We start from the raw sequence: 22,146 nt of genomic DNA on the forward strand, positions 1-22,146 counted from the left end.
TACGTGTAAATCTATCTGTGTCAGTGTAACAATAAGCGGCGTAGTCTCCGGTGGAAACATGAGTGGGCGCTGATTGTGTGTTTGCACTGATAGTTTCATCACAGTCGAGTCACAGACGTCTTCATTACTGGATGTAACCGTAGGCAGTGCATCATCAGTGTCTATGTCATACTGTGACGTAACAATACGTAGGGTCATCATCAAATTCTGTGAGCATGTCATAGGCATTGTTACAGCGGGGAACTCACACACACAGGCCGAGCTCAGAGCCACTGAAACCCCGGACCGGGCCGACATGCACATACGAGCCGCGTGAGGAGCAGCAGCCGGTTGACCGCACACTCTCAGGCAAGGCAGCACGCAGGCAAAACTACAAATACTCTCTAGTATATTTATACATAACATTTGGTCTGCAAAGGATTTTTTTCCTTTTATTAGAGGTTCTCCCACACAAAAGAGAATTCTGAAATTCTTTGCTCCGTAGGATAATATTGCTTTAGGGATTTCAAGTGACAAATACAGAACGCTTAAAGGTTAAAGACTAAAGTGTTCTTGAAGGTGTGTTGGATAATCCAGGGTGCTCAGGTTAATAAGATGGTTTTTCTATGGTTCTTTAAGGGTTCCTTGGAGATTTAAGAGTCATAGCTTTCAACTTTTGACAACTTTCAAAGTTTGATGCTTTATATAGAACCTTTAAGGAATATTAAGTTTAAATGTACTGCCAGTTTACAATTAAGGAACCTTAAAAGAGTAGGATTACTTCATACATATTTATTGAAAAAATAGTGTTCTTCAGGGGGATCTCTGAGGGTGTACTGGATAACCAGGGGTTCTTAGGAAACTGGAAGCGTTTACTAAGAATCGTGTTTCTACATAGAACTATTACAGGATGATGATAGGAATAAAAGAAGAAAGATACACAATACACACTGTATAGATACACATACACACGTTATTCTCTGCGGTCCTCCGGGGAAATCAGCTCTTTCGACCTCCACATATGTGAAGAATGTGAAAAATCCTCCTTGGGTTCCTCAAGCTTGTTATGGCAACCGTTCTGCAGCCGCCGTTCTCAGGCCTATCGCTCTTTTCTCTCTTTTTTCCTTCAGTGCCGAGGATCACGTTACACAGGAGGAATGTCCTGAAGTTAAAGTCAACACACACACACACACACACACACACACACACACATGCTGAATCATTTTAATAGAGACAAGATGTTGGAGATGTTGGTGATGTTCATGTGTGCAGTAGTCAGGTAAAGAACAGGGGAACGGGGGAACGCAGGAACAGAGCCGGAGAACCGGTGTTATGGATACACACGTGTTTGTGTACGTTTTTCTCCTGATGGAATCTAAAACGCTGACACTCACAAGACAAAGGTGATAATTACAGTAAATTACACACGGCTCTCGGCTGCAGCTGCTCGGACCGCACATGTCACGCTTTATTCCGATGTCTGATCGCTGAAGTTTGACGTTTTAATTCAAGTCACATACCAGAAAATCTTCTCTAAACGTTCTGCTCTGCTCCACTCTCGGTCCCTGGAGACCCTCATGTACACTACCTGCCTTTATAGTCAACTTTTCCTTTGCGTTTCAACTTTCATAAAGCTTACTGTGCATTTTTAACACAATTTAACAATGCAAATTACATTATTATGAATTCATTTTTAATACATTTTAAGCAATACAACCGTTTTTTATTATGTTGAGGGAACAAAAAAAACATAGTTTTACAGCATCTCATAAACGCAGCAACATGAAAGAACCTAACACCAAGGAAACTACAGAGCAAAAAACAAAAGAGATGCATGAACATTAAGAACACCAGAACTAGAAATCCTGAAAATAACTAATAAAGACTCAGTGCATGGCTGCTACTGCGCACCACTAGAGAAAAAACCCTGACAGAACCCGCCTTTTAAGGCGTGGCTCAGATGTGCCTACAGGTGACCCAGGACAGTCAGGACCAGTGTTGGCTCCTCCAGTGCAGAGGCTGGGGTGCCTCAAGGCAAAGGTCAACAAGGTGCTGTATGGCTGGAGCATGACGTAAGAGCCGAAGACGGCATGGGTGCTGGGCTGACGGAGTAAGCATATCGTCCTCAAAGTCAGCAGCTGGCATCAGAGCGAGGTACATGGGCAGGATTTGGGTGGAACAGGACATAAATCAGGGCATGACAGGGACCTGGCATGAGTGCATAGTGCTTCACTGACCATTGTTAAGTGCTGGTTGAGGAGATTGCCAGGTTGACCTTCACAGGATGCTGGACCGGAAGGTCGGTTGTGAGCTAGGCTGTGCAGTCGGACCTTTTTTAGAGCATGGTGAAGAGAGCCGCCCTTTTGGCCACGCCCTGAACACTCTGGCACTCCTTCGTTGTGGCTGCTGTCTAAACTATTTACTACCATAAACCACCATGTATATGTATAAGTGGAAGTGGTTTAGTAGAGTCTCTAGAAATAATTAAAATGTTAAATCTAATAATAATCTGATCTGATCTTTAGTGTAATCAGTGATATTATTATTATTATTATTTGAGGTTGAAGCCCACGTCCATGTCTGTGTGTCTCTCTGTACAGCAGAACTCTCTGTCTAACTTATTAATACAAAGAAATCCCATTCTGTAAGGTTGAGTATCTTACGCCTTGTTTACACTAAGTTGTCCTTCTTTGGTGCTCAGACAAATACACTCCCTGTTCGGTAATCGGAGAGTGAATCACAGATGAGAAATGGAAAAAGGAGATAAAAGGATAAAGATGAAGTTTTGTCTTAAAACCACTCCAGCGTGTTAAAATTCACTTATACCACTTCAGCGCTGTTATTTCAGCCAAAGTGAAAATATGAACTAATCCCAGTCAAAATATTCACTTTATCTTTTCTAATTAATATCTATTGGTGCAGGTGTTTGTTTACATTGAGACAGGAGCGCATTAGTAGATTATTTTACAGTAGATTATTAAATCCCACACATAACTGTTCATAACATCACTTTTACTCCACATTTAGATTCACTGATGGTGCAGATTAAACTTCAGACAGAGATCTATAAGTATATATATATATAATGTTGGGCTGATGTTTGGACGGTAGTTCCGTTACAGACGTGTCAGATGTCATGCTGTGATGTCATGCTGTGATGTCATGCTGTGATGTCATGCTGTGATGTCATGCTGTGATGGTGCCACAGGTATAACTGTCAGGTAACAGTTTAGTCTTCATTTGATTATCGGACCATCATTAGGGAGCTGGACATGGGCGGAGTCACAGGGCAACCCCCCCCCCTCTCTCCCTCTCTCTCCATCTCTCTCTCCATATCTATCTATCTATCTATCTATCTTCTCACTATAGCGCCTCACGCGGGCGGAACACATTCTTCACGTGTGTGTGTGTGAGAGAGAGAGAGAGAGAGAGAGAGAGGAGGGCTGTAGAAGTGAGAGAGGGACACAGAGTGAGAGTGAGAGTGGAGAAGAGCGGAGCTCTCTCACACACACACACACACACACACTTCTCCACTTTACCGCTAGCGCTTCTTCTCTTCTTTCTTTTTTCTTTTCTTTCTCTGTGTCTCGCGCTGGAGTTTCGGTAGCGGTCGCGCGCTGTTTAACGGATCTACAAAACCGGAGAGAGAGAGGATGTGGAAGTGTCCGAGTCAGAGCGCGAGCCGGGTTTCCCGAACAGGAGCGGGGTCCCGGTGCGCGTGAGGAACCGAGCGGAGGAGAGTTACTGAGAGAGAGAGAGAGAGAGGATACAGTGTGAACCGGATGAGTGCACGCGCGAAGAGAAAGGTACTACATTACACTTTATACTACACATCACACCACTCTATACTGTATACTACACACTACACCACACTATACTACACATCACACCACTCTATACTCTATACTACACACTACACCACACTATACTACACACTACACCACACTATACTACACATCACACCACTCTATACTCTATACTACACACTACACCACACTATACTACACACTACACCACACTATACTCTATACTACACACTACACCACACTATACTACACATCACACCACTCTATACTCTATACTACACACTACACCACACTATACTGTATACTACACACTACACCACACTATACTACACACTACACCACACTATACTGTATACTACACATTACACCACACTACACTCTATACTACACACTACACCACACTATACTACACATCACACCACTCTATACTGTATACTACACACTACACCACACTATACTACACATCACACCACTCTATACTCTATACTACACACTACACCACACTATACTACACACTACACCACACTATACTCTATACTACACACTACACCACACTATACTACACACTACACCACACTATACTCTATACTACACACTACACCACACTATACTGTATACTACACACTACACCACACTATACTACACACTACACCACACTATACTACACACTACACCACACTATACTGTATACTACACATTACACCACACTACACTCTATACTACACACTACACCACACTATACTACACATCACACCACTCTATACTGTATACTACACACTACACCACACTATACTACACATCACACCACTCTATACTCTATACTACACACTACACCACACTATACTACACACTATACTCTATACTACACACTACAGCACACTATACTGTATACTACACACTACACCACACTATACTACACACTACACCACACTATACTGTATACTACACATTACACCACACTACACTCTATACTACACACTACACCACACTATACTGTATACTACACACTACACCACACTATACTGTATACTACACACTACACCACTCTATACTTTATACTACACACTACACCACACTATACTGTATACTACACACTACACCACTCTATACTCTATACTACATACTACACCACACTATACTGTATACTACACACTACACCACACTACACTCTATACTACACACTACACCACACTATACTGTATACTACACACTACACCACACTATACTGTATACTACACACTACACCACACTATACTGTATACTACACACTACACCACACTACACTGTATACTACACACTACACCACACTATACTGTATACTACACACTACACCACACTATACTGTATACTACACACTACACCACACTATACTACACATCACACCACTCTATACTCTATACTACACACTACACCACACTATACTACACACTACACCACACTATACTCTATACTACACACTACACCACACTATACTGTATACTACACACTACACCACACTATACTACACACTACACCACACTATACTGTATACTACACATTACACCACACTACACTCTATACTACACACTACACCACACTATACTACACATCACACCACTCTATACTGTATACTACACACTACACCACACTATACTACACATCACACCACTCTATACTCTATACTACACACTACACCACACTATACTACACACTACACCACACTATACTCTATACTACACACTACACCACACTATACTGTATACTACACACTACACCACACTATACTACACACTACACCACACTATACTGTATACTACACATTACACCACACTACACTCTATACTACACACTACACCACACTATACTGTATACTACACACTACACCACACTATACTGTATACTACACACTACACCACTCTATACTTTATACTACACACTACACCACACTATACTGTATACTACACACTACACCACTCTATACTCTATACTACATACTACACCACACTATACTGTATACTACACACTACACCACACTACACTCTATACTACACACTACACCACACTATACTGTATACTACACACTACACCACACTATACTGTATACTACACACTACACCACAATATACTGTATACTACACACTACACCACACTATACTCTATACTACACACTACACCACACTACACTCTATACTACACAGTACACCACACTACACTGTATACTACACACTACACCACACTACACTCTATACTACACACTACACCACACTATACTGTATACTACACACTACACCACACTACACTCTATTCTACACACTACACCACACTACACTCTATACTACACACTACACCACACTATACTGTATACTACACACTACACCACACTATACTGTATACTACACACTACACCACACTACACTCTATACTACACACTACACCACACTATACTGTATACTACACACTACACCACACTATACTGTATACTACACACCACACTATACTGTATACTACACACTACACCACACCATACTCTATACTACACACTACACCACACTATACTACACACTACACCACACTATACTGTATACTACACCACACTATACTACACCACACTATACTCTATACTACACCACACTATATCGAATACTACACACTACACCACACTATACTGTATACTACACACTACCCACACTATACTGTATAATACACCCTACACCACACTATACTGTATACTACACACTACACCACACTATAGTACACACTACACCACACTACACTCTATACTACACACTACACCACACTATACTGTATACTACACACTACACCACTCTATACTACACACTACTCCACACTATACTGTATACTACACACTACACCACTCTATACTGTATACTACACACTACACCACACTGTACTCTATACTACACACTACACCACACTATACTCTATACCCCCCACTACACCACACTATACTTTATAATACACACTACACCACACTATACTATACACCAAGACTACATATTAAACTACAGTGTACTATACAGCAACAGTATAATAAACTACACTACACTGTACTAACCACACTACATCTGTACTATACTCTACTACACTACCATAACATTACTGTGCACTTAACAATACTGCATTACATCAGTACTTTATGATAGCAACAGTATACTAAATTATACTACAGTACAATATACTTTACTACAGCATACTATATCATTACTATAATATACTCTAAGATACTACATTAACACTTAATACTGTACTGTACTCTACTTTAACAGTTTAGTAAACTACACTACACCGTACTACACCACACTACATCAGTACTATACTATACTGTAAGGTGTATCCACAATACATCAGTATTATACTCTACTGTACTGTACTGTATTACACTACAGTACAGTACACTACACTACAACAGCAATACATCAGTTCTATACTGTACTGTACAAAATCACTACACTACATGACATGCTATCAATATTGTACTGACATCGTTACTGTACTACCAATTCCTCAGTTTTATAGAATAGTGTAACATAATATATTATATATTTCTGTTTTATGTCTACATTAAACCCACCTGTGTCACATTTGCAGACTACATATATATTTGTCATGTTATTGTGTAAAATAATAAGTAAAGTTATACACGTCATCGTCTGCTTTACTCAAATCATAATGTTATACACGTAATTATGTCAAATAATTATGAAGGTGAATGAAATCCAGTACAAAACATCAAACAAAACAATAAAAACATGTTAGATAAATCATTTTAAAGTTTACTTTAGTGTCTTTTTAAAATGAAAACATCCAGTCAACCTACAATCAAACAAACTGTAAAAGTAAAAAAACAAAAAAACAAGCTTAGTACTTTCTGCTAAAGTCAAATCGGGAAATAAAACTTACAGTTTATTATGTAAATCTGTCTACACTGTGTGAGGTATTTTTACTGAACTGAATATTCCATATTCATATTTTAGTGAAATGTTTCTGCACTCAGAGGCAAAAGTTTGTCCTATTTGTCCTTTACACCAGCAGGAGAATTTGGACACAGTGCCTTTAAAACACATGCCTAGGCTAATAACTCATGGAACTCGTTCTAGGATTTTAATTTTTAGATTAATGTTTGTAAGAGCAAAAAAAAAAATTTGACATCCATCTTCTCAAAATCAGAAGAGGCAGCTGGTAATTTTTTTTGTTGCCTTTTTTTCCTTCAGAAATCTTGGGAGACAATTTTCTTTCTTAGGATAAAAAAAAAAAAAAATGAAACACCCACCTACACAAAATTAAGCACACACACACACACACACACAGTGCCAAGGATGATGTATGGCTAAATTATTTTTAACAAATTGCCTTGCACCTCCAGGGTCTGGGTTCGATTCCCGGCCAGGCTCGATTCCCGTCTCTGTGTGCATGGAGTTTGCATGTTCTCCCTGTGCTTGGTGGGTTTCTTCCGGGTACTCCGGTTTCCTCCCACAGTCCAAATATATGTAGGTTAGGCTAATTGGCGTTCCCAAATTGCCTGTAGTGTGTGAATGAGTGTGTGTGTGTGTGTGCCCTGCGATGGATTGGCACCCTGTCCATTGTGTATCCTCCCTCGTGCCCTAAGTCTCCTGGGATAGGCTCCAGGCCCCCGCGACCCTGAATACAGGATAAAGCTGTATAGAAGATAAGTGAGTGTGTGTGCGTGTGTGTGTGTGTGTGTGTGTGTGTGTGCGTGTGTGCGTGTGTGTGTGCGTGCTCCAGAGTGATGAGGCAGTGGTCCTGAGCTGTGTTCGTTACCTAAGCCGGCACACTGCTGAACGTACCGTGGTGTTTTCCATGTTCCGTTAGAGCCGTGTGTGTGTATGTGTGTGTGTGTGTGTGTTTTGTAAATAAGGCTGTAAGTGTGCGGTTGTGATGTGGGCAGATGAACCTGGAGGACGGGTTCCTAGTTCTCCTCGTTTAACATCTGACATGTCTGCTGTCTCGGCTCCCGGACGCTCTCTCGGGGGTTTCACTCCAGCGTCGAGACCGCCGCTATGTCCGAGACAGTCTGCCTGTCCTCATGATTATACACACTCAGGGTGAAAGGAATTTAAAAACAAGGAGACAATAATCATCGGAATAAAATGTAAAAACAAAGCAGTTGAGTTGTTAATATCTGTTTAACATGTATTTTTAACTGCTTTGTGTTTTATGTATTATCTAAAAATGTAACATTCGATTTACTGTTACATTGTATCACTCTCGTGCTCCGGAGGGTTTGGGCTATATGGTAAAAATATAATATCGCGATACAGCAGGACATCTTTACAATAAACATTATGCATCATTATATTGATAGATTTCTGAATAAACATTTGATTTATATTTTTTATTTAACAGAAAAAGAATTAAAGTTATGCACATGTTTTCATTAGGGCTGGATCACACGGGCAAAATATCACCCCAGCACACATAAAGGCCATTATAATACACTCGAACAATCTTCAAAGTTCATGTCTTTATTAAATATGCATTAAAATGCTGAAACACTGAAAAAACGAACAATTGTGCAATATTAAAGATTGTAATCTTTACCTGTAACTTTATTCAGTAGGGATGGGAATCGGCAGGGACGTCCCGATATGAGATTCAGTTTGTATTACAATTCTGTTGATATCATGATTTTATAACTATTCTATTTCTATAATTTGTGTTTTTTTTAGATTATGTTGCAATTTATAACCAACTCCCCATGCTGCCTGCGAATTTATGAATAGTTTAGTGCAGGATGATAGAGGAACTACACTATCGTACGACTGCCAATGCAAGCTTAAATGCAATGTTTTGTTTTTGTTTTAAATCCCCAAACAAAAGATATGCACGATATGGAAATGATTAGATTTTTTTTAAATATCTCTATTAATCATCTACTTTTTAGTCAAAGTTGCATGGTTATAAAAATGAACTGTGACAAACTGTAATGATGGTAGAAGATATTTCACTAAATCAGAAGTTAGAGCCCATGTCTATTAGGGTTGGGTATCGTTCGGTTTTTTTCGATACCGGTGCCAAAATGATGCCTGAACTGATACTTTACAAAAGCCACAAAATTATGGTGGATGACTCAAGAATACATTTTTATTCAAAAAAATGTATTAAATGTAGTGTATTTATATATAAATATATAAGTAAATACAAAAAACAACAACCGGGACCGGGGTCGTCCACACCGATAGTACCAGCTGTTGTCCGCAAGCTGTCAAACACGGTGCCTCCCTCTGCTTTTAACTTTATTCCGAGTGCCCTGAAATGTTTCATTAGATTTGACGTGTTTCCCCCTTTACACACAACCGCTGTAAAACATTTGCTGCACGTCGCAGTGTCGGAATCCTTTCTTTTGAAATATAGCCACACTTTCGACTGTTTAGTTTTAGGCATTTTAACAAAAGTTGTTTAATTTAGCAAGCTAAGATAGCGGTAGACCACCAACAAGTGTAACGTTAGTTGCTGCATTCACGCGCATCTTAGGCGGTCTCATGATTTGTGTTTTTACTTTTTTTATTTAATCTAATAAACTTTTAATCTACAAAAATAAAATGGACAGTAACATTACTGCAACAATGTTTAGGATTTGTATTATTAAAGCTTTCCGAAGGTCTCAAGATTTTTCTAATTAAGGAAATCATTTGTTTTTCCGATCATTTCTGACGCCCCGTGAATGCAGTATTTAAATTTTACTAGCGATCGTGTGTGTTGATGAATCTGATGCTTATTACAACTGCGTCATCATCGCCCTAAAGAACGAATATTTAAATGGACAGTTCAGGCATTTAAGTGACACCGAAATGAGGCACCGAAATTCTCGTTCTGTTTTGGTCCGGTACATACCGGTTATATAGGTAACGTTGGTGTATTGGCACCGGTTTTCGATACTCAACCCTAATGTCTGTGAAGCGAAGAACCCTTCAGTTATTCTTTTGATCTAGTTACGAACCGGTCCAGAGATTCTTCTTCCATTCGCTGTACACTCTTACAGAAATAAAAGTGTTCTTCAAAGTTCTTCTTAAAAACTCTCTGTTGAAGTTATAATTTTTTAACTGTTCCTTCACAGATACAGTACATGTGTAGAACCTTTACAAAGTGTAAACCTTCAGATCAATCATTTCTAAGATGTAATTGGCCAATTAAGAGTAATTAGCTTTCAAAAAGGGCTCCACTGATACGTCTGGTTAAGAAGGGGAACACTCTGGTGTGAGGGTGTTTATGATCTTTAAGGGTTCTCTCAGGAGTAGCAGCGAAGAACTTTTTAGCGTTGTACACAAGTTCAAGTTTTAAGGTTCTAAGATTCCAAGTAATGGTTCTACTTGGAACATTAAAACATTGTAAATAATGTGCAGTAATGTGGACTTTATTCCACACACTTTCCTCATTAATACACACTCTTAATTATTCTTTTTTGGATAATTATGCAGTAAAAATAAGGACGTTAGTTGTTTAAGTAACCATAAGTCAGTTATTGTTTCATGAAGAACCCTGTTTTTTTTTCTTTCTTCTTCTTAGACTCTGCTTTATAGTTAAAGTAATAACTGAAAGTAAATTCCTTCTAGATATCTTTATTTATTGTGCGTGTGTGTGTGTGTGTGTGTGTGTTGGTTATATAATAAATGGAGTTCTGGTGCTGCTGTGTTTGGGTTCAGCTCGGAGTGAAGTATCTCTTTAATACGCTCTACACTGTGACCTGTTTCAATCACCTGGGTCACTGGATAAGCGCTTAAACCTCGTCACTGAGTCCTGGGTCAACTCCTAAATCCTCTCCAGTGGGATAAATAGCGCGGATCGATCGCTTATAGCGGGTGGAGCGGGTAAATTATCCTCCCGTCCCATTCCGTCTGACAGCTGCTGTTCGTCACTCTTCTCCTGCCCCCCCCCCCCCCCTCACTGTACCCCCGCTCTCTCGCTCTGTAGAATCATTCTTTTTGTTTTTTCAACCAAACAGTCACGAAACGGCAAAAACACGGACACATGGCGTGCGAAAGCCACGAGCGTTTCACCTGTGAGAGTTCAGTTCCAGTGTAAATACAGTGAGGTTTAGTTTAAAATGCCTATTTGTGAAGCGTTTCATGTTTTGTGGATCAGAAACACTGAGAAAGTGAAATTCCTCGCTCACCTCTTACACCCTTTACTGAGTGACTGTGGTGAAGGTTTCCTATCAAAAAGGGTTTCAGATAAAACCAAAGTTTCAAAACTAAGAACCTTTAATCATCCAGTGAGCTCCTCTTTGTGGAAAGGTTCTTCAAGAGCTCCAGGGATTTTTAGCTCACTAACACCCACAGGAATATTTTGGGTATCTTGGTACCACGATAGTCTGGTATCATGGTACATGTACTACAGTATATGGTACCATTGTACTAACAGTATTTACACAGTAGAACATGTACCTTTATGGTACACAGTAGAGATGCTGGAAAAGTTGGAAACATTGGTCAAGTGATGTATTGCAATTCTTTCCTTTGGTCATGTATGTATCACCTGGTACATGTATTGGGTTGTATCGGGTGGTGATTCCTGTCCCTAGCACATACTGTAGTGTGTAACATTTATTAAATACCAAAGTTTGTGTTGTAACATATACAATATCATACAGTTTGTACAAACATTCCATATCAGATGCCTGTGAAACTTTTTTATTAGACTCTGTGGTGCCAAATAAGTACCAGGGTATTTACCAAAGTATTGAGGTACACACCATAATAATACCACTGTTCCCACTGAAGTGCCCCAGTACTTGCCTGGGTACTCTACATAGTATGGATGGGGTTAAAGTTGCTCTAGAAGGCGTTATGAAGAAAATAGTGACCAATTAACCTAATTATTTATCCAACAAACCACTGGAGACCCTCAACCGTTTATTTCCGGGCAGGGAACGGACCAATAACAAACAGGTCCTATTAAAAAAGCCCTTAAAAGTGTTTCTGCTCTGACTCTTTCTGATAGGTCTGGATTCTGATGTCGTGGTCCTCAACATTATTTCCTAATAGATGTTAATGTGTTTTAATATTACTTTCTGTTCTGACATTTTAATGTCAAAGTTCCTCGATTGTTCAGTGAATAATTAAAGGTCCTTAGCATCCTCGGCTTGTAAGCTTGACGGTTTCTATATATGAGGGAAATACCGCGCAGTTATTTAGAGTTTGCACCACGCCCTTTCCCAGTTAATACACACACTCTCACCGGTTCTTCAAGGCTTTATTTGGATAACTGAGGAGTAAACATTTAACATGTGTATTTATTAACGACTGAAACCTGACAGGCCTTCGGTTCGAACCATTGTAGAACAAAGGAATCTAATTATTCACAGAGTTTATTCTTTGTGTGTATGTACAGCTTTGTTTTATTAATATTCTTACAGATGAAATGAATCTTGAGTCCTGTGCCTGAAACCAGATTCGTGGTTCCTGAAATAAATATCCGTCTGATTTTTTAGACTGAATTAATCAACTCTGAGAGTGACCTTTACAAAAAGAAGAAAAAGAGCTAATTGGATGATTAAAGGGTCTTATTTGCCTAAAAGGGTTGTACTTGGAACTGGGTCTAATAGGGAAACGTTAAGACAGGATAATGGATTGGATAATTATCATCAGATAATTACTTTTTTTTTTTTTTAATAATAGTTCTACTTGGAACTTTCTCTAATAGCTAAACACTCATTACATGGAAGGATAGCAGCACAAGCTAAAGAAACGTCACTGGTTAAAAGCATAAGGCATCTTTATTGCTTGATTGGATAATTATCATCTCATAGCTTTTTTAACTTCTTCTTTCTGGTGAAGAAACAACATTGTCGAGTTCTACATAAAACCTAAAGAGGTTTAAAGAGGTTTAGGAATCTAACATGGTTCTGCTTTAAGACTTTTCATTAAGTTTAAAATAGATTCCAGTTTTTACTTTTGAGTGTTTACATGAAGCGTCCCAAAGACAAACGTATATTTTGTTATGAGCACTTTAATCAAGGACAGGCAAGTTTTCCTATAATTCCATAATTCTGTAATTACAATGTAAACAACTGAAACCACTTTCAGACTCCTTAAATAAATATGCATCGGCTCTAATTTATTGCTGTTGGGTTGAGGGTTTATTTCAAAATTCTTATTTTAATTTATGATGAGCTGCATGCCATAACATTGGCTCAGAAAGAGTGTAAGCTTTGGATACGTGTGTCTTCAGAGCTACTTGAAAGCTCTACATGATCTACTTTTTTTTTTTTTTTACATGTCCTTCCATAATATAGGTTTTTCCATTTGTTAATCCAAATTCCAAGAGCAGTTGTTTAGATAAAACATGAGTTAATGTTTATTCCCAAATGATGACCGAGAACATGTGCAATATCCGCTTCCTTTTGGTGCATCAACAATAAATGGAATGGGGGAAAAAAGCAGAATTTTAATCAGCGTGTTTCTTTCTTCCCGCAGGTCCCGGGCTCCAGATGTCCCACCGCCTGAAATTGTCCTGGGTTAAGACCCAGTGGAGTGTAACAGAGAGGAAAGGAGGAGTCGTGGGCTTCTCAGCTTCTCAGCTCCAGGGCTGCCGTTGCAATTTCACACAGGCTCCAGGCCAAACAAGTCCTGCCGTGCTTTGATATTTTAGCATGGATGGCGCCAATCACGAAACCTCTGACCTCAAAAATGAGACCGTGGCGCTGAGGTGGAGGACTAGCAATTATCAGAGGATTAACCCCGGACTTCCTCTACATTAGTGCGATCCTATAAAGCACCTCGCTGGATTTATTTCTTCGTTTAAACCACAGATTTTGAGAGTGGTTTTGAGTTTTTTTTTTTTTTTTTTTTACTTTATTTCTTTCTTTATTTCTTTCTCATTTTCCCACAATGGAGTTCCAAGTGGGATTGTGGAATAATGATTGGACCTCATTTGTTCGATTTTGGTTTACCGTATTGCTGAGCTTGCATGTGCAGTTCAATCCTGTTGCATCATGTCCCAAAGAGTGTCGTTGTGACAAAATGTTTATTTACTGCAATGAGAGGAGTTTGACATCTGTGCCTCTGGGCATTGGGGAGGGATACAAGATCCTCTACCTCCACAACAACCAGATCAACAGCGCTGGATTTCCGATGGAGCTCCACAACGTGGAGTCGGTGGACACTGTGTACTTGTATGGGAATCAGCTGGATGAGTTCCCTCTTAACCTTCCCAGAAATGTTAAAGTACTCCATTTACAGGAAAACAACATCCAGACCATTTCCAGGGCAGCACTTGCCCAACTACCCAAGCTGGAAGAACTGCACTTGGACGACAACTCCATCTCCACAGTTGGGGTTGAGGAAGGGGCGTTCCGGGAAGCGGTTAACCTTAAGCTCCTCTTCCTCACTAAGAATCACTTGAGCAGCATTCCTATTGGATTACCAGCAGGTCTTAAGGAACTGCGTCTGGATGAAAACCGTATTGCAGAAATAGATGAAGGAGCTTTTCAAAACGTTACAAACCTACAGCAGCTGATGCTGGATGGAAATCTTCTGGAGGATGATGCCATCGCGCCTGGCACCTTTAAGAACCTGGCCAAGCTCAAAGAGCTTTCGTTATCCCGGAATTCTCTCACAGTGCCGCCACCTTTGCTTCCTTCGGTGTCCCTTACTAAACTGAACCTGCAGGAGAACCAGATTAATGACATCCCTGTTTTAGTCTTCTCAGAACTTAGGATGCTGGAGAAACTTGATCTGTCATTTAACCCATTACAGACTGTACCACAAGGTGCTTTTGATGGGCTGAGAAGCCTGACACATCTCAACGTTCGAAACAACCAGTGGCGCTGTGATTGTGCTATTAAGTGGATAGTCATTTGGCTGAAGTCCTTGCCATCCTCCGTGAACGTCCGTGGTTTTTTTTGTCACCAACCAGACAGACTAAAGGGGATGATAATCCGAGAACTTAACCTTGATATCCTCGAGTGTCCTACCAGCACTGATATCGATCAGGGGCCCCCTTACTTACCTCCATCTTCATCGCCACCTCATAGAACCATCACCCTACCCAAAACCACCCCCACCATCACCACCACCACCAGCACCATGCCATCTACAGCTTTTTACTCAACTACAACCAACCCCACACCACCAGTCCCCAATTTCCCACCTGCTCCCTATCCTCCCTATGAAGACCCCCTGAAAATATCCTTGAATGTTGTGAATGGAACGTGTGTTGTGGTCACCTGGGAATCTTATTTTACAGTGACGGCTTACAAAGTCACTTGGGTGAAGAGGGGTCAGAACTTAATGATGGATATTAGCCAGGAGAGGACGGTACCTGGGGAGCAGCGCAGACTTAACTTGTATGACTTGGAACCTAGATCCAAGTACCGGATCTGTGTTTACATTCTTGATTCCTTATACAGTTACAGACCCGGAGAGGACACAATCTGTTCTGAGATCAGGACCAAATCAGCCTCAAAAAACTCCAACAATAACAATGTATCTGAGTCAGATCAGGTGGCACAACAGGATGTCACGTCCACGTTCCTTTTAGCCGGTGTGATTGGTGGCGTTGTGCTGCTCATTTTGATCATCTTGCTTAGTCTGTTTTGCTGGTACATGCACAAGAAGAGCAGGTCCTCCTGTTCCTCGTCCAAATGGAAATACAACCGAGGCAGGAGAAAAGATGACTACTGCGAAGCCGGCACCAAGAAGGACAACTCCATTCTTGAAATGACCGAGACCAGCTTTCAGATTGTGCCACTGAACAATGAGCAGCTTCTAAAGGGCGATTTCAGGATCCAGCCCATTTACACACCCAATGTTGGCATCGGGTACAGAGACTGCCACCTGAGTAACAACAGCATCGTTTACTGCAAGAGCAGCAATGTTCCTGGGGTGGAATTCTGCCCCACGTGATGCCATGAGGACGTAATAAACATTCTCTGTACGACTGTACATTGCACACACACACACAGACACACACAGTTTTTTATCTAAATCTAAATCTGCATATGAATATACTCCCCCATGGTAATTTATACTGAGGACAACTATGTGAAACCCTGGCTTTGGGTTTGTTCCTTATGTTTGTTAGCACATGGTTTTGTTATTTTTCTGCCTCTGGTGTAAGTCAGCGATGTTTCTACAATCAAGGCCGGTGTTTAAATGCACTAGTCCAGGTTTTCTGCCTCTTGGGTGTGAATGCGGATACCTCGCTAAGACATGAAACACAAACCCCTGGGGAGAAACGGTAGTAAAGAAAACAAACCGGTCAGAAAAATTAAACACTGCTGATTAGCCTGCAGTGGAAAAAATAATACTGGACCGAGATGTTTTTACATCTTATTTGTCTTATTGTCGACGTGGCGGAGCAAAGCAGCCGTTCAGGAAATGGCTTTTTGTAAAAGTCACATTTAAACACGGTTACAACATTTCAACACCACAAAGCCTGCAAGAGGCCAAGAGAAGCCGAGAGCTCGCGAGCCGATCTACAAGCTGGTGTCGTGTTTGGGTTGGCTTTCTGCCACCAGAGGGCAGGGTTTTTTTTTTTCTTTTTTTTTTTCTTTCCTTTAGAGGATTCGTTCAACCATTAACCAGACATTACAGATCCAATCCCACTAATTTCATATTGCCTTTTTTGTTTTCGCTGTCATGTTTAGATTTTCATGTCAAACAAATTTAACATGCAGAGGGCCGCCGGGGTTTCGGGTGAGGTCTCTGGAGCAGGTGTCTATGAGCTCATTCTCTCAGTTGCTGACGTTAATGTCTGCATGTCTCACATGACTTAAAAGCATTTACAAATTTTTCTAACAAGCACTGGAGTCTTTGGTGCATTATTATTATTATTACTATTGTTTTTATAATTTTTTTCACAGTCTTCTCCATGGTGAATCTGACAGCGTGTATACACAGAACTTTCACTTTGCTGGAAATCTAGGTCTCTTTTTTTTTTTTTTTTTGTTAAAGCTTACAGGGTTACAGGTACACTATGACTCGCATTTTCCTTTGTTTCCCAAATTTAATCAGGCAGCTGTTTAGGTAGGATGATGAATTGTGGGACAAAAAAACAAAAACCTCCAGAATCCAAGCGGTGGTATGTGGCAGAGCTCGGTTTGCCCTCAGATCCCCGCATGAGCGCAATTAAAACTATTTTTAATGCTGCGCTGGTTTTTCCAAGTCGGGCCGCCTGCTTAGGAACGCCGCCTCACCACGGAGAACTCCTTATTATTATTATTATTATTATTATTATTATGCACTGTTTCTCTCTGGATTTATTTGCTTTAACAAGATTTTATTTCAAGGGTCAAGTTCAAAGAATCTCTTGCTCATAATCCCTACTTCTGACAAAAAGGATAGAAAGGAAAAGAAAAAGGAGGAGAAATATGCAGAGGTTATTTTCGCCCTGGAGCAACGAATCAGAATACAGAGAAGAGAGGGAGAGAAAGAAAAAGTGCGCGCGAGAGAGAGAGAGGGTGATTGAGAGTGTTTAACCCTTCGTAGGCCGGCAGGGCGGTCGGTTTTTAAAGAAATAAACTCCGGCTCAAGAACATCATCGAACTCAGACATGATTCGAACTCCACATGTTCTAACTGTAAAAAAAAATAAAACAAACCCACAAGTATTTTGTTCATGTAGCAAAAACAGATGTGTCTCTGAGAAAGAAGGGAAAAACAGAGCTCCTGGACTCACTCGCTGGCGGAGTGTTTTTCTCAGAGCGAGTTGCCCCCGGCTCCACACGGCACGCGTCCAGGTTCGAGAAGGAAATTGTTATTATTACTTACACAAAACACAGTCGTCTTTTAATCAGAGTCTTTAAACAATAAAGTGCAGGGTTAGTCGCTAAAGAAATTCCGCCAAAACCTAAAATAAAAAAAAAAACTTAACTGTTGTATAAAAAAATATAAACATATCCTAAAATAAATATTAAAATAAAACAATTAACTCCATGGTGCTGATGGGAACGCGTTCACTCCGGGGATCTGATTTAACTCTGAAATTACATCACATCACAATCAGACCTGTGCAATTATCTATTCACAAAATGTATTAATATAGAATATAATAATAGTATATAAGTCTAATAGTATACACGTAGTCAGGAATTTATGTTGAGTTTGTCAGTAATTTAAGTATTTGATTATTTTTTTAAATATAATTTTGAGTTAATTAAATAAATCTTGGCGCAGATCCTTTTAAAACGATTATTTGTCCCGTTATCTGACGCTAGTCTCGATACTGTAAATACGTTAGAACACAATATGCTGCATTTAATCGAGGTTTAACTCGTGAACGCAATACGTGTCTAAGTACAGTAATCACACAGCCCTAGTTTTATTGCTAATGTTCTCTAATGATGCAGCACCAGAGCTTTACACGCCAGCCTGTAGCCTCCACACGCAGTTAATACACTCACACAGATTGCGCGATCATCACCTCTGTGCTAATCTGAGGGTAGGAAAATACACTGTCCTCTTTTTAAAAGCAAAAGTTATTTGTTTTCATCTTTAACCTTGGCGATGTCTCTTTCTTACTCTAAATGAAGTAATCTTTGATCTGGGATAAAAAAGTAAGATAAAAAATGAATGTTGAGTTTTTCTTTGTTTTCTTTCTTTTTTTGTCAGAAGCACAAACGCCGCCCGTGTAATCCGCTCATAACATAGCCGTCATGCTAACTCTGCTCGAATGTGAGCACAGGAGCTCAGAAACGTTCATCCACCTCGGGTTATTTTTTGTAAAGGTGGATTTTAACGAATATTTGTGGATTTAATGCGTCATGTCTCATAATACTGTACAACCCCCCCGCCCACCCCCCCTCTCTGTCTCTCTCTCGCTAGTGTATTTTATCCTCTACGAGCCGACGTTCACTGATTGAATCCAGACAGGTTTTTTTTTCTTTTTCTTCGTGACGAACGGTTTTAATCATCGGCCGCACCTCTAAAGTTTCAGCGACAGAAAGCAGGAGTGGAGATCAGCGAGTTTAGCGTTTTAGCATTTTATCTGCAACTCGGATGCTAATGAACCTACGGCAGAAAAAAAAAGGGGGGGGGGTTTACAGGATTCAAACAAAATTCGAACAAAGCTTGCTGCAAAAGGACACCAAACTCATCTACATCTGGAATTCCACTGAATCAATGATTATTTAATTACTGATAATTTAATTCTTTAATAAAAGAACACATTTAATAAAAAAAAAAAAAAAGAAAAAGCCATAACATCTTAAGCATTTTCGTGATCAATTCCAAAACGTCATTGGGTTTTTATTTTATTTCATGGTATAAACTGGATAATCCTGAGAGCCGGACCAACCAAAGCAACTTTTTCCTATTTTATTTGATTGTTTTTTAATATTCTACGAGCTCATTGTTGTTTCTTGTACGTGCCTTGAAAATAAATTGACAGTGTAGTCCTCGACACCTTTAATGTTTTTTGCACAAATTGTACATAAAAAGGTTTTTTCCTTGTTGTTTGATTTCATTTTTTAAATAAATAAATCTCTGATTTAAATACTGGTAAATTTGTTGGTTTAATTTTCTTTATTCAGATCATTTGTATATTATTCTCGCTCGAGCACGCTGTGACTTTAATTAGAATTTATTGCTAACCATATCAACTAAAAGTTAGCACTTTAGGTAACTACTCAATAATAAACAAGAAAATAAACACAGGATAAAGCTCACAGTATGCCTGTTATTTTTACTCATGAGAGATTTTTTTATTTTAAGGGAGAAACAAAGCTGCTAGTATGTTTTAGCATGTTTGCTGTAAAGCTAATACATACTTTAAATTGTTCTACTGTATAACATTACCATACAGCTAGGCTATTGCTAACTCCTGGATTAGTCTGATAGTTATATGCACAAGCCTGTCTTAGCAAAGCAACTTAATGGCTAGACTGCTAGCTGTAATGCTAGCTTATGTTAGCTGAACAGTTAAATCCTAACGGTATGCTAGCTAATCATTAGACTGCTAATTGAAATGCTAACTAAACATTTGATTGTTGCGAGTGTACCGTACATCCTCAGGGTCCTATGTTCCCCAGTTAATTTTTTTGTTACCTCACACATTAACCGTACTGCTGTCTTTGAAACAAGTATGATCTATTTTAAGATAAAATATTTTCTGAATTTTATACAGTTTATTTAAACATAGACTCAACTAAATCTTTTCATGTGTGTTTTGGAGGTCTCAAGACAGGAATTCATCTAAAAAAGGAACAAAATGTTCATAAACTGAACTCAGTAGCCAATAGAGAGCTGCAGAACATAGAGAGCTGAGAACAACTCACAGGGAGAGTAAAAAATTATCCGCACACTGGCTGTTTTAACTTTTAGAAGACGAATACAGTGGAACCTTGGATTACGAGCACGATTCGTTCCAGAAGCGGGTTTGTGTTCCAAAACACTCGTAAACCAAACTTAATTTTCCCATAAGAAATTTTGGAAACTCAAATTATTCGTTCCACAGCCTGCCAAAAATACAAAATACAATTGCAAAATAATAATTAATACAAAATATAAAAAGTAAAAATAAAATAAAAAATTACCAGCACTTCACCTTTTAAAGGTAAAAATAAATCCTGACAGATAAGTGTTTCCATTTATGCACGCAGTCGCTGTGTGTGTGGCTAAAGTAAGAGGAGACTTCTACTTTCAGCCCCTCCTGTCTCCCCTTCTCATCTTACACAGTAAGCTTTTCTCCTTTTTTTTTGAATTTCACACAAACACAGACACACACACATATACACTAACGGAAAAACTGTTTTGTCGAAAACATTTGCAAGCAACATCGCTAATGATACTCACGTGATCGCAAACTAACGGATTCACTGCTGTAAAGTAAAACAAACAAACAAATGAACCCACACTTTACTTTTGCAAAGAATTGTGACAGAGCAGTTTTTCTGTGTAGAGCAGAGTGTGTGTGTGTGTGTATGTGTGTGTTTTTTGTGTGTGTGAGCGAAGCAAAAAGGGGTGCTTTACACACAAACACACACACACACACTAAAGGCAAGAGAGAGAGAGAGATAGTGTGTGAATCGGCACAGTGTCAAATTACGCACGCACACATGACAGGCTGAGTGAGAAAATAAATTTTTAACCTTTCGTTTGCTTTACACACGCGCGAAACAGTACACACGCTTAAAAACACAAATGAAAATATGTTTTACGCGCACATGGTCACAGTGTTATAGTAAACAGTAGACGCTTGCACGGATGTTGATTATACCAGTAAGAGACGCGCACTAAGACCCAGCAGGGGGGACGATTACCCACAATTTCACAGCACAAGAGAGAGAAAAACCATTGGCTCAGTTGTGATCACGTGACGCTCGGCATCAAAACAAATAGATACACGTTTGATACTTGGTACTCGTAAACCAAGACTTGCTCGTTTTTAAAGTCAAAATATATTAA

General features: G+C 39.6%; 1 protein-coding gene across 1 annotated transcript; it reads left to right on the plus strand.

The window, feature by feature from the left end:
- Positions 1–3,484: 3,484 nt before the first annotated feature.
- On the plus strand, positions 3,485–20,236 carry flrt2 (fibronectin leucine rich transmembrane protein 2). Its single transcript, XM_053488637.1, has 2 exons — positions 3,485–3,785; positions 14,219–20,236. The coding sequence occupies exon 2, from the start codon at positions 14,633–14,635 to the stop codon at positions 16,646–16,648; it is 2,016 nt and encodes a 671-aa protein (XP_053344612.1). The 5' UTR covers positions 3,485–3,785; positions 14,219–14,632; the 3' UTR covers positions 16,649–20,236.
- The last annotated feature ends 1,910 nt before the right edge of the window (positions 20,237–22,146 follow it).

This window comes from Clarias gariepinus, chromosome 27 (genome assembly GCF_024256425.1).
Source record: "Clarias gariepinus isolate MV-2021 ecotype Netherlands chromosome 27, CGAR_prim_01v2, whole genome shotgun sequence".
NCBI lineage: Eukaryota > Metazoa > Chordata > Actinopteri > Siluriformes > Clariidae > Clarias > Clarias gariepinus.

Coding starts and splice junctions, on each gene's coding strand:
- flrt2 (XM_053488637.1), top strand. CDS start 14,633: ATGGAGTTCCAAGTGGGATTGTGGAATAATGATTGGACCTCATTTGTT.